We start from the raw sequence: 15012 nt of genomic DNA on the forward strand, positions 1-15012 counted from the left end.
TCTCATCCCAACCAAACTATTAGGAAAGTTCATTTGCTCTACCTTCAGCGTAAAGGCAAGAAATAGCAAGGCCACACTTTCTTAATACAGGGGCCATCTTTCATTAAGGGACACCTCTTCCTCTAATAATATTTAAGAAAAAGTATTTGAAACAAAAATCTTCTCTATTGCAAGGTTCAAGACAATTTACTTTAACTGTTATTCTTGGGAGGTATTTCACTATTAAAAGAAAAAGAGATAGATCCCCCTGGGTTCATGATGACACATATTGGTACACAGTCCAGTTATTAGTATAACGAAATAAAAACACCTCCTAGACGCAAGCTTTTATATGTCTAAGGCATTTTATCCACTTTGCCAAAGAGTGGCGTATTTTCAACATACATATATTTATATACACACATATATAAAGGGTACACAGCTATCACTTAATTCAGTTTGTGCTCAAAAACAACAAAGAAAAAAACCTGAAACTTCTTCCCTACTTTTGTTAAAAGTTTCCATGGCTATTCTACCACAGACCAGAAGACTCACATTAATTTATTGAGGATTACTGCAGTAACAGTTGACGAAAAGTCTTCTTTTCCAAGCATTCTGCAAAGTGTCATATTAATTATAAATGACATAACGGAAATACTCTAATACATTTTCATTATGTGTAACTCGAAAAAATTAAAATGCTTCCATGGTAAACAAGTTCTAAATATTACTCTTAGCCTTTCAGCATTTTTAACAGTAGACCTTGTTAAACTTTAAAACAACCTCTTTTCATTTTAGAATAGGAATAAAACTCTCACCTTCACCAACAGAAATACAATGAAAGAGAACAATGACTTTTCTCCTTACCACTGCAATTCCTCTCCAAGCTTCTCTGAGGAATCTTCTGGCAGCACTTTATACATATCATCTTCTTCAAGCTTCCGTTTATGGCCAATAATAAATAAGGGATTCAACCACCTATTTAAATAGAAGTTATTAATAAACTGATCAGCAGACCAAAAGAGTAATTTCTTTACATAAATTTAATTCTTTTACCCCTTTCTTCCCTTCTCTTCTCCTGCATCACTCAACATCCACACATTTTACTGCACTTTTCTCTTACCTAATAATTAAGTTATCCCCATTTTACAAATGGGAAAGCATTTCCTAGAGCTGTTTATGTCCCATAGCACCTTACTCTCAGACATCCAGACAGTCAGCACAACTCTTCTTGGCCTTAAGGCAACTATTTTATTACATTTCCTTATATTTATTACTGTTTCCTTACATTTAAGGAAAATCAGCATTTGTTTAAATATTTAGGAAAAAACAGAACTTTATCCAACTATTAAAATATTGACAGAGTTGTAAATAAAATTGTAATACATATTAAAAGACTTTTTTTTTAACTAGCGTGGCTATTCATTTACATGAGGGAAAAAAATAACTGCTGTTCAACTGCCATCTTGACAAATATTAAAAGGTCAGCAATTTAAAGACAACCACTCAAATGTAAAAATAGGTAAATAATGGATTATTACTAGAACTGATCTTAGCCATTTTTGGAAATACAAACAAAAAGCACACTGTCACAGTGTATAGGTTCAAAAAAGGAAAACATTGTCTAACAGCTCAGTTTCCTTAGCAGACAGATTTTTAAAAGCTCACTATTTTATGAGAGTGCTTTCAAAACAAATTCTAATAGCACTACTGTAAGTTTGTTGGCAAAGACAATATTTTCTTAGACCAAATAATACTGTCAGGGAACAGCAAGACTAGCTTTTATGCACCTAGATCCTTCTTCAAGCCTGAAACATCAAGGAGGTCCAAACAGTTTCAGATGTGCTCCACAGAGCAGATGTATGGCAGAAGGCACAGAAGTGATTAAGTTGTTCATGAGATGGAGCAAAAGACAACACCTCTGAAACAGGCATGGCTTAGCAGGAACAGGGCGAGTAGGGCAACTGCAGTTTGCCACTTAGTTTGTCTCTACTGAATCCAAGACACTTAGTTTCCAGGAGAAGTGTGGATTTTGGCTCTCAGGCTTGTTTCCTACAAGTACTTTCTCAGTTGGCCAACATGACCAGAACCAAGAGGTCAGGGATGGACCTGTTTTGGAAAAAATACTCACACTCATGGCAAGATGTTTTTCTGATATCGATTGCCTGTGAAAATTCATAACAGCTGCTTAGCTTCTGATGCTTAATTATTCCCTGACTTCACCAACACAGTTTTTAAAAGAGCACCTGGTACACTAGGTGAAGTGTATTATTTTCTGGAAGGCCAACATGTGAGAATTCTAACTGGGATGGTTTACAATGAGGGCATTTATTTATTCACAACCACAACCGTGGTTATGAATACTCATCAACTAGGTTTGCATTTTTTGCTTGGGCATGTTCTAATTTAATTTTGCATACACTGGCTTATGAGAAGTTTGTTGATTAGAGAGGGTGGAGGGGCAGGCTGAACACCAGAAGAGGGGGCTCAGAGAGTTTCTTCAAAGACAGAATTGTTGCAAAAACCTTTTTCACAGGCTCCATGGCACAACTGCATGTAACAGATGGGATTAGTAGTGTTTTTCCTTCATTACTTAGCGTGTTAGCACAGTGTTTGTGTGACTCATTCAAAGATTAAGTCTCTATCCTTAGAGTAGCATCTTTGATGCCTAACAGCCCTTTTTAAACTCTTGGAGCGAGTACTGACGATATGTATGATACGTGAACTGTTAAGTCCTCTATGTATGTTAAAGGTACAATTAGAAACAGAAAGTACTTGTCAAACAAGTCTGTTCCTTGGACTGTATGGCCAAAGAGCATCAGGGCCCCAATCACTGCCACAACTTCCCTAGAGCTCCTGACCAAATGTCTCACAGATCAGTTGCTCCCACCAGCAGAAAAGCTTCTGCCTGGTTTGACACAATGAACCTGCTCCATTGAAACATTTCTTCTTCAGCCTCACTTCTTGCTGCCGACCACAGGTAAAAAGCAGACGTGAGGCAAATACCCTCATGGCCATTCAAACAATTCCTGCCTGCCGGACGAGAGAGGCTTTATGTGCCCCAGGACAGACAGTTATAGGAAAGATCTGCAGACGTCAGTTGACTCGTAGCCGATACCAAGTGTTCCTCGTCTTGCAACACCAGTATTAGCCTACAGTGTACTCCATAAACAAGTCACAGGTCTCCTTTCTGACAGAGAAGCATAGAGAACAAGTTCTCTTCCCCAACTCCTTTATCACAAGAATTAGGATGAGGCAGCCCTTTCAGGAAAATGCAGAAATAAATCCTTCTCCTATCTATGGAAATGGTTAAGAGATTCCACTAGCTACTGCTGCCAAGGTGGTGAAAACAAAAATCTTTCCGACATTTAACAGGGAGCATAAATAGGATATTTATTCCAGAATCACAGAATGGCTGAGGTCGGAAGGGATCTGTGGAGGTCAGCTGGTCCAATCTCCCTGCTGCTCAAGCAGTGCCACCTAGAGCCAGCTGCCCAGGACCATGTCCAGACAGCTTTTAGTATCTCCAAGGATGGAGACTCCGCTGCTTCCCCATGCAACCTGTGCCAGTGCTTGGTCACCCTCACAGTGAAAAAGTGTTTCCTGATGTTCAGAGGGAACCTCCTGTGTTTCAGTTTGTGCCCATTGCCTCTGGTCCTGTCACTGGGCACCACTGAGCAGAGCCTGGCTGTGTCCTCTTTGTACCCTCTCTTCAGGTATTTACAAACATTGATGAGATCCCCCTGGACCTTCTCTCCTCCAGGCTGAGCAGTCCCAGCTCTCTCAGCCTTTCCTCACAGGAAAGATGCTCCAGGCCCTTCATCATCTTTGTGGCCCTTTGCTGGACACTCTCCAGTATGTCCATGTCTCTCATACTGGGGAGCCCAGAACTGGACCCAGTATTCCAGATGTGGCCTCACCAGTGCTGAATAGTGCTGTCTGTTACTGGCATGTAGCAGAATGCACAGAGGAAAATAAGACACTTTAAAAATACACTTAAATATACACTTCTAAAAAACAAAACAATGGTCTTAATGTTACTCTGTACAACACCATTCCTTTACTTATACTTTTCAAAACATGGTGAAAAACCACAACCAGGCCACAGGAAGAACAGTACTTCTGTTGAGGGCGACTGCTCTATCCTGATGTCAGTTTGATTCAGCACTAGAGCCAACAGCAGCAGAAAGTGTTGACTGCAGCTGTCACATAGCCCACTTGCAAAGTAACCAGATGAAAAATAATGGTCTCAAGTCTACAGGATTGCTAGTGATCCTTTGGCCTTAAAGTCTCCAAAAAACTTACTGATGATGCACCCACCTCCACTGAGTTCTTACGGTTTGTAGCAAATCCCTTCTGTTCCCCCATCTACACACCAATCAAGTATTGTACACACTACGAGACTGAATTTCCAAATTAAGTAGCAGATGGAGATCATAGTGCAGGATAAAAACTGCCAAAAATCTCTAGGTTTTCAGACTATTAGATCCAGTGAGACCTAGCGCAAATTCAGGGCTTCTCACATTTTTCCGTTAGTTAAAACCATAATTTTGAGAACAGTAATATACTGCACTACAACCTCTATTTTAACATTAAAGAAGGCAAGGAAAACCAATCCAGAGTATGCAGAAAACTGTGGTAAATTCATTCTGTGACTCATTATTATTATAATGGACAACATGGCGAAGACTCAGCACAAGTCCACATGCTTCTGTACAGTTAGGAAAAAAAATACATAAAAATAAAGAAAAATTAAAAAAAAAAATCAACCATTGTTGAGCTTTCTGACTACTCTCACCAAAAATACTGATCTTCAAGAGCTACTGCTATGGAGGTCTTAAGAGTACAAAAGCTTTTAACAGTATGTTGTGTCACTGTAGACTATACTTGAAGATCTTTAGAAGAAGGTTAAAAATTTTTCTTTTCAAACTACGCTCAGTCCTTGAAGAGCTTTTGACCCGAGAATCAGGTCTTCTATTTGTCCACTGCAAATTCTCAGTATGGCAAGAATGGTTCAAGTTTCACCGTCTCACTGATGTGTCCTGAACTTCACACTGGAAGGTCTGCTTTCAGACAGAAGACTTAGCAGATGTTCATATTCCGTCGTTAAAGTAAAAATTTTCAACAGGACGCCACATGCAGATTACGCCCTATGGAATTCTCTGCACTTAGAGCAGAACTGAGACCAACCTATTTCACACAGCCTGCTGTACTCGAGTCACACACTCATAACAAGCAAAAGAACCAGGCCCTTCTCTTGCCTGAAGACTCAATTAAATTAAAAAGTGCTGTAAGAGGACTGTTAAAGGAAGCTGGCAAATAAGGCAATGGCCTACATAAAGAACATCCCTGAAACCTCAACTTAGCCATAAAGGAAGACTGCTTGTTAGAGTGGTATGTCTTTTGTTCAGAGATCAGCTAACACTGATCTCTTCAAGGGGGGATTAAAAAAAAAGCCCACAGAAAATTAGAATTTTTTATGAACACAGAAACTGTGCAAGCTGTATTATTCTTTAATAAAAAGCTAAAATAATAAACAAAAATTAAGATGACCTAGAGAAACTGAGGGAATATATAGACAGTGATGCAAACTACTACTCTTATTCCAAGGCCATAAAATGGACTCACTACCAATCTATTGCCTGAAGAAAGAGAGAAGCAACATGGCAGGGAGGAAAGACTTGCACCTCAGTCCCATACTTCTATATTTCCTTCTGAAGAAGCTGTTCAACTTAAATAAAAATAGGACCTCTTAGTCATCATCTTCTCTTTCCCCAGGTACCTTCCTGTTTGCTAAGAATTTTGAATAATTATTTGGTTCTTACACATCACCTCATTTTAGTCACTCTTTCAAAACACAAGGTTCACATGATGCCTTCCAAAAGAGCTTAGCCCAAATTTTTGCAAGCATGAACTGCATGTAAAAATGTGAATATCTGTAAGAATCCTGAGTACCTTCTGTTCTGCTGGGAATGCCTCTGTTCTATCAAGGCGATTAGCTGATCAAAGACATCAGTCTGGAAAGAAGCCCAGAGTTAGACTCTGTTACTGGCAGAATACTGGTATCACTAGGAATAAAGATTAAAATAAATAAATAATAAATAATTAAAAAAAAAAAAATCACTCTGTAACCTGGTGCAAACCCAAGAAATAGCCAACTGCAAAACAGTAAATCACTGCTCTGACCCCAAAAAGCTTTGCACCTCTACAGCAGTACCTTGGGCACTGATAAAAAAAGAAAGTGATTCATTTCTTAACCAGCAGATACACAAAGAACATAACATAAACATTCACTTCCTGCATTTCCCTGCTCCTGGGCCCTGACATTACACACCCTGTAACATTACAACACAGTCAACCAGCCATAATTTACTTGGTTGTTCAGGAAAGTACAATTTTTACCAGCTATAATTAGAGCAAGTTCACCACGATTCTGGAAAGTCTCTAAGGTCTGCAGAAAAAGCTAAGAAACACAGTGTTTTCTTACCCTCATACGAGAAGTGAGACCTCAAGGGGAGGTCTCAAGCCATCCCTTTCTTCATGGAGATGGCATGTAAGAGTATCAGGCCCTGCTATCCCAAAGGCAGGGTCATTATGCAATCAGAATACTCATGCTACTCTATTTCATACATGAAATATAATTTCCTAAATGAGAAACCTTTTAAATTAGGTTTGCTAGCATCCCAAAAGAATTTCCTCTCAGCCAAGTAAGAAATACATTATAGATAGGTAGATTAAACTACCAGCATTGTCCAGCTCAACTGGTCCATTAACCTAGAGATGGGACCTGCTGTACCTCTGGATTTGTATCATGTCCTGCTTGCAAACGCTCAAAAAAGTACCATTCTCACACTGCAGCGCAGGCTTGCAGAGCTTTCCAGAAACCCATGCATATATTGCAAGTTCTTCATGAACTGAGAAAGTTTGTCACAAAACATCAGCCAAGAGGCATTTGCAATTACACCTCAAAGCTGACACAAATAAAAAATGTCCCAAGACCAGAGGATGTGTCTGTCGGGGCCCTGGGCGCACTCACAGGCTTCAATTCCCCTGACCAGCCCCCCAACAGTTACACCAGAATCGGTCACTAACGTCTTAGGGTACCTCTGCACAAGTGCAAAAATTTGCTCTCACCAATTTCACAAAAGTCCTCACTTTATCACTGGCCAAGTCAGAAAAATCAGGCTACATAAACTACTTTTCTAGTTAGAAAAACCTTTTCTTTTTGTCCTTCTTCATTTGTAATTACAGGCAGAAGTTTAACTTCTGGGTGATTTTACAGCATCCAGTCAAAGCCACATCCTGTATACTCTCATCAACTAATTCCTTAAGGACGTGGTTTACAAACTGCATTTTCCCCATTCCTCTTAAGCCTATTTGTGCATTACATTACAAGCATCATCTGTTTACACTCAACATCCAGTTGTACAGGAGAGTCTTTGTTTATTCAAATTCTTCCATAGCACTAGGATTTCATCTCCTTGAGCAGCTTGGAAGCACTACTTCAACTACTAAGCTGCAAAACAACATGTATTTCTTCCTCTTTAATCACCTGCTTTGGAGCTGGGTTTTTTGTAAAATACACGGGGTTTCCTCACGGGACCTTTTGATTATAAATCCACATTGCTTATCCTCTGTGGCTTACCTCACATGTCTACCTGCTTTGTTGTACTGTTCATTACCCACCTTCATGACTTGAAGTTCTATACCAGCAGTGCAAATCCAACACTGCTCTCAGTCCAGAGGAGCACTGTTGGGATGGGATGTACAGACAGAAGGACACACACAGACAGTCTCCATGGTTATTTTGCAAGAATTCAGAAATATCACCATGACATTTTGTAGTCATCATGTGATTTTTATTTTTTTTTAACCTATCTCTGTTTCACATGCTCACCCAGTCTCTTCAGTAAGCTGCCTTTTCCCGCTTCCCCTTACCAAGGCAGTCATCTACAATTAATAAAGTAAACAGAGTAAGTTCTGGTATTTCTTCAGATGCTTTTCAACTGGTGTTTTGGTTGCAACTTCCCCCCCCCCAGCTTACTGCAACTTAAACAGTAGATTTTCCCATTGCTTACAGTAGGAAAAAACAGGAATACAATGAAATTACTTCAAAGCCATATTTGCTCAAAAACACCCTTCAGGCTTCCAGTTCCAATGTCAGGCTGTATTAACCTCTGATAGACAGCTTCATCTCATCTTCCATGCTGTTGCTTTTTCACAGCACAGCGTAAGCAGCTAAGTTGCTGAACATCCACTTTCTGATGCTAACGGTAACCCAATTGGTATTTGATTGCACTTACTGCAGGCTATTTTCATGCTGTTCATCTACACTGGTATGAAACATCTGATTATTCTACCATAATTCCTGATATTCCAGATGGCAAGAAGAAGTACAAACATGGCGAAGGGGACGGGGTGGGGGGAAAGCATACCGTGGCTAACATTTTCTGCAGGGCCTGGAAGCAGGGAACGGGGGAGCATCATCACCTGTACCTGTGGCATTCCAAAGACCGTTATTAAAATATTGATTCCAAACCCAGCATCCACATGCCAAGCAGAATATCCAAAATACCAAAGATTTGATGCAAAGGTCTGAAGAGTATGCCTTATAACAATAAATTTTAGTACAAGCTATTTATTGAAGTAGGGCCTAAGTAGTTACATAGAGCAAAAGGAAGAGAGTTCTTCAATTTTGCAGAAAACAATTGGTCATCCAAACAAGTTTCTAATCTCAGGTTAGATAACTACTGAAACAACTTAGTTGGAGCAGACAGTTTCTTCACCACTTGAAAAATGCATCTAAAAACTGTGTTATAGCTCACATACATGTTTAACAGAAAAAAGCAACCGACAACAAAAAAAAAGCCTGAAACCAACGTTACTCAGAAAGTCTAGTTGACCATAATGGTCTCCAACTTCAGTTTCCAAAAGAAAATGCTAATGCTGAAACCTAATGGTAGCAATTTCTGTATTAACATCCTTTCTGGCAAGCAATGAAAACAGGAAGAATTAAAATCACCTGTGAGTTTACACTGCTATTACAAGTGGTTGGGTGCCAGGGATACAAAAATAGAGGATTGGTCTTTTTAACCTTCCACTCCCCAAATCTAATTGTGTTATCTCCCTCCTCCACTCTACTTAAGGCCTTGAAGAATTTTCTAGAAGCGGGGGGAAAAAACTGATTTTTGGAAAAAAAGGAAAAACCAACAGCACAACATACTCCTAATTTTGAAGTTTTGCCGCAATTGTAAGAGGGACATTTTCTCTCATAAATGATACACCATGCTTTACGTAGGGCATTCCAAAGGCAAATAGCCTCACTGTTTTGTTATACTCAAACAGTTCATCTAATTGCATATCTAAGCAGGTATGTACTGTAGATAGCAAATGCTAACATTCTGATAGTTTATACACACTTGCCCTAGTCAATATAATCTATTTAACACTCTTTACCCACATATTTTAACTTTAGTAGCTCATAAACAATGATTTTCAAACAATAGTTTCTTCTGCATAATACAGCTATCTTGCAATGAAACAAGCAAAACTTACACATAAATGCAGTAGTTCAAGAGACTGAATGATTCAAATTTGACTACAGGATATTAAATACCTGATAAATGAACAAACAAGGCATTATCTTTAAAAGAAGTTATATGTGTGATCCTCAGTCTTCTTTCAATCAGGAGAAAAAAAAAGAAACAAGTGTGATTTGATTCTTTGGCTATTGAAAATGTGTTTTCTGTTTATCTATACTGAAGATGCTTACATATTTCTTTGGAGTTTCTTAGAGTACCACAATCATCCTGCACCAATAAGTCAATAAATGAACTAAAAATTAGCCACCTCAGAGATCTTTATAAAATGTCATCTGTTAGGAGTCATCACCAATTTCAGGCATTGCCAGTAGGAATTCGCTAGGTATCAGGCAAGATCCCAGGCAAATCGCAAAGCCTGATGCTGCTTGGTATTTTCATTTGTTACCTGAAGTAAACGTAAAATCCTCACAGGCAATTTCTATTCGCTGACACAGTAAGGAACATGGATCAGTTGTAATGGTGGCATTGCTGGACTCCGGCTGGAACTTCCAAGAAAGGCAATGAATTCTTTGCCTAACTTCTTTCAATACAAGGCAAGATATGCTTTTGAAGAGAGCCAAGTCACAGGACTAAAATGCAGGTGAGACTTAGGCCTACTCAGAAGTCCAACTAAATCAGTCAGTGGCCCTTCCGATTCTAAGCCATGGGGTGAGAGAGGAGGAAGAAGTTAAGGAAAGCATGTAGTTATTCACACTGCTACAAGGCAGGTGCATGACATCACTCTCTTTGGTTAGACAAACGGCTACATACTGTGCAGTCATCACTGAAAATCTTGGGACTTACATATCTGTGCTTACCCCATTCTGTTCACGCTTAAATCCACAGGTAAAGATTTTTTTTTTACTCTTCTCCCACTACATTCCAAGTCAGAGCAGTGAAGAAGACTTAGTGGTTTTGTCATGTTCCCTAAAGCACATGTTTAGTATGCCAAGAACAATGCTGTCAGACACCAACAGGTAATGATAAACCAATCGTTTATTCCTTGGAATCATAACTGTGCAGATGCCTTGGAGCAAGTTTTCAGTTCACGTTTTAATGCTGTTATTGTAATGGCAATTGCCACATGCCAAGTGATGATGTAAAAAGGCATCCAGCCTTAGGATGCTGACAGTGTCCAGTGCTCCAAAGGAGCTGAGAACTTGCCATAAGCACGGCGAGTCTGTGACAGGTAAGTAATTACTATTATTATTAAAAATAAATTATAAATATATGAAATACAGCAGGACTTAAATTTCTTTTACTTCTTTGCACAAAAACACCGGATACCCTTTCCAGGGTGTTCCAGCTTGCCCTCCTTCTCATGTTATTAACGGGCCAAAAGTTATCCAGCCTTTTAAAAATTTAATCATAGCACATGTTTTGTAACTTTACACTGAAGTGGATTTGATGCCTGAACAACAGAGTGCATAAAAATTCAACTGTTGTATAGATAGAACATCTTTGATAAATCAACAGAGCAAATGCTATAAGCAAATAAAAATACACCTGCTACTTAATGAACCTGCAAGCTCAAAGATGGGTTAATAGTTAGAAAAAAGAAATACTCTTACAGTTATTAATTTAATAATCCACACTCCCCCCTGCAGAAAAAATTATGTGAAAAGTGCTCTTCTCAACTGCATAAAGTATGGAGTGTAAGGCTTTTTAAACTCAAAACACTTTCTACAACAGAACAGCTGTTTAAACATGAAAAACCCTGGCCTGAATTATCTTTCTTGGCCAGACCTAAAAAAGAAAGCAAATCCTCCTACCCATCCTTCAAAGCCCTCATTCTCACCAACAAGCTGAGGCAGCAATAAAAAAAGAAAACAACCAACAACAAAACATAGATGAAGTAAATCAGAAATAAACCCAAGCACTGCTAACTCTGGAACTGAACTACCAGCCAGAGCTTAAAGTTTGGTGAGCATGGGAACTTGCGACTCTGAAGGTCAGTAGTTACAGCAGTATCTGGAACATCCAGAACAACATTTGGGCTTTGATAATCCTATGTTAATATTGATAATTCAGTGAGACATATGGAAAACAAGAGTATTTTGCAACTGCCCTGATCTTCATACTTCTGTCATAAATATTTTTTTTACTGTTTTAACATCCAGACTAACATTACACAAGGGATGCATTATAAAAATAACAAGTCACACACAATCCAGATGCTCCTCTTTCCCATGAATGTACTACTAGAGTGTTTAATGTTCATCAAGCTCATACTTGTCAAAGTCACAATCCAAAAGCAAGAAGACAAGCTTTGAACAATGGGAGAAGAATGCATCTTCAGCCTACACACTTATTACCTTAGTTTTATAATTCAATGAAAACATGATTTCTTTTCTCCTGTGAGTTTGATCCTGTTTCTGCCAGGCAATAATTTTAGCTTTTCTTCTGCACCGCTGGCAAGAAGTGAGAGAGTGCTTCCTTACAATGATGAAATTGCACTTTTGAAGAAAAATATAAGTAAAATAAAAGTAAGAAGGACCCTTGCCCAGCTACCTGCAATGCCCTACTTTCTACCCTCCTTGACAACAAGCAGCCAATGCCTGGGATTAGGAGAGCAGAGCAGGCACACTCGAGCAACCTCATGGTGGTGGTTGCCACTACTCCCGGGACGGCCCTCTTCAAGCACTGTTTTTCCAGTTCTCCAGCTGAAAACATCTCAGAACATCCTGTGTGAGACGGCAGTGAAAATGAAGCAGTACCGAATCAGTACTCACACAGCTGCCTGTCAGATGCTAGACGCTTTGTAGAAAGGAAGAACAATTCTTAAAACTACCCTTGAAGTTAGCTTTATAGCTAATGAAGGGTGTTTTAATACTTCCTTGATTTTGTGTAGAACAGTATGAACTTGCAGAAAAGTGACAGCCTCTGCTTACTCAATTTAAACCACTACAGACATCATTCCAGCTGAAATTTTCACTAAGAAAATACTAATGCTTTCTGACTACCAGTATATCCTTGTTATTTACTATTTTTCATGATCACATGCAGCATAGTTAAGAGAAGAGATTTTAAAAGGGTATTTCCACTGCTGTGAATTATACTGCTATGAAAGCTTGAAAAACAAGCAAGGGAAGGACAACTTCTAAAACTTTTCTTTTTGTGAGGCTTTAGCGTCGCTAAACCCTTTTTCAAAGCACAAGCCCTACAGATGTACCCTACCATCTGACTGCAAAGCATGAAGTCGCAATCCATCAACTTTCAGGAGGCCTGTCACTCCACAAGCACAGGCTTCCACCTACTCTTCCCTTTGCACAATGAGAACATACAAACGTGTCTGGGGTAAAAGGAACCTTTCAGGTGCTTGCCTAAAACTTGGGAAATTTAAGGTACTTCGTTGTTGCTGTTGAACACTTCACCACTATACATGGAGATCGACACAAAAGGCCTACAAAAAGGGCAATAGCAGCAGTCAGAAACCTAGCTACGAGCACTGCACACTTCCTTTTTCACATCTAGCTGGGTTGTTTTTGGCAGAACTGCCAGTAACACCACAAGATCCCGGCAAGGGAAAGGGAACAGACCAGAAGCAGCCCTGGAATGCTACGTGGCCAACCGAGGTTCATCCCATTCTGTCCGGATTTCCTAGCAAAGCTGTTCCAACATGGGCACCCCTGGTGTCAAAGAAATTACAAGTCAAAATGCTGAAGGCAGGGAGTTCTGCACAAGCATATAACCTCCTTTTTTTTTTTTCCTTTCTTTCTTCTGTTTTGCACAGAATACCTCTGAGGGCATATCCTTGACTGAAAATTTATTTAGCTAAAATTTGTCAGGGCTTTTAAAATCCCCCTACCTTCCAAAAGGGATTCCTGCACCTGCTCACAGTTGCTTATAGGATCAGAGAGTTTTTCACTTGTGTTTCAGAGGCTTCCAAAAAAAGAGCCTCATGAGCCATGCCCTCTCTTCCTTCCCCCTGCTCCACCACGTAACACAGCACGTGCTCAGGCTACAGTCGGTGAAGCAGAATAAGCGGTATCCCTCTAACTGCTCTCTTCCAAAGGGGATCTGCTAAGACAAACAAACTTGATGCTCTCCCATTTCACTTTGCAGGTCTGATCCTATTGTATTTCAAAGCAACTAAACTGTTGAGCTGTAATTCTTCAATGCTTTAGGTAATTATATATACCCACGCCAAGGTCCCCACTGACGAGAAAACAAGCACGAACTTCGCACTAGTAGTCATCTGGTCCCATAGAAGTTTGTGGCGACACAGCAACACCCCCTGTCTTGGCTCTGTGACACCCTAAGACCCCCCCAGAGTCAGTGCAGCCGACCGCAGCTGAAGCGTGGATGCGAGCAGCCAGGCTGCCGCCCGCCATCCCTTACACCGGGGAACTCCCCCGCAGCTACGCAGCTCAGAAACCACCTCATTCACGGAGGGGGAAAGCCCCGCGCCGCAAGCGAGATTAGCAAGCCTTGCCGAGATGAGCAATACCTGGCCGCGATCCGTTATGCAAGCGGGGAAGCAGAACAATGCCAGGGAGCAGCCCTGCACCCCGTCCCCGGCTGGGGGACGCTCCGGCCCTTCCCGCAGCTGCCGAGGGACTCGAACGTGTGCTCGAAGGAGGCGACGGGGCCGTGCTCGGCGCCGCCCGCCCGGCTGAGGGCAGCCCGGCCCGAGGCGGGCAGGCCCCTGCTGGGCTGTCCCCAGGCCGCGGGTTACCGCGTTCACCTCAGGAGACCTCGCCCCGCCTCGCCTCGCCGCGCTCCCCGCAGCCACCTGCGTGCGAGGGGCTGCCCCGGCCGGCAGGGCTGACACGCCGGGCCCGCGGCGGCGCGCGGCAGGTCGGGGCCGAGCCGCGGCTGCGGAGTCACCGCCGGCAGCCGACGGAGGAGCGCGGGCAGCGCCGGCCGCCGCCTCCCATCCCCCCCCCGCCCCCGCCGGGGCGCCCGGACCCTCCCGGGAGCCGCGCTGAAGGGGGAGCTAAGCGGCCCTTAGCCGGGGCTCAGCATCCCCGCCGCCGCCGGCCGGGCCCCCGCAGCCGAGCGGCCAGGCGAGGCGAGCGGCGCTAAGCACCGGCGCGGCGCCTTCCCCGCCGGCGCGCGCCCCGGAGCCGCACCTCGCGGCGCCGCTGCCCTCCCCCCTGCCCTGGCGCTCACCAGAAGAAGAGCCGGGAGCAGAGGTTGGCATCCCGCAGCGGGTTGGGCTTCTCCTCGCGGGGCACCGCTTCCATGCCGCCCGCCGCGCCAGCCCGCCCGCCCGGCGGCGGCGAGGGCGCAGGACCAGAGGCGACTTCCCACCGCGGCAGCCGCCGCCGCTTTGCTGCCAGCCGGCGCTGTTTCCGGGAGAGCCGGCACCCCCCGCCTCGTCCCTCCCTCCCGCCGCAGGACGCCTCCTGCCGGCCCGGCTCCCCCGCGGCGCCCGTCCCAGCGCGGAGGCTGAGGCCGAGGCGCCGGGCAGCCCCGGAGGCCGCGCGGGGGCGGGAGCCGTCCCTCA

At 42.6% G+C, this 15012-nt stretch overlaps 1 protein-coding gene across 2 annotated transcripts in view; it reads right to left on the reverse strand.

Moving 5' to 3' along the window:
- ABCC4 (ATP binding cassette subfamily C member 4) overlaps window positions 1-14749 on the reverse strand; it is a 151821-nt gene extending 137072 nt beyond the window's left edge. For both annotated transcript variants that reach the window (XM_059818482.1, XM_059818476.1), the window contains exons 1-2: window positions 14676-14749; window positions 847-957 (exon numbers count right to left, since the gene is read on the reverse strand). In XM_059818482.1, coding sequence (XP_059674465.1) covers window positions 847-957; window positions 14676-14749 — 185 coding nt within the window. The remainder of the gene's footprint in view (window positions 1-846; window positions 958-14675) is intronic.
- Window positions 14750-15012: the final 263 nt, after the last annotated feature.

The sequence above is a fragment of the Gavia stellata genome, chromosome 1 (genome assembly GCF_030936135.1).
Source record: "Gavia stellata isolate bGavSte3 chromosome 1, bGavSte3.hap2, whole genome shotgun sequence".
Lineage (NCBI taxonomy): Eukaryota > Metazoa > Chordata > Aves > Gaviiformes > Gaviidae > Gavia > Gavia stellata.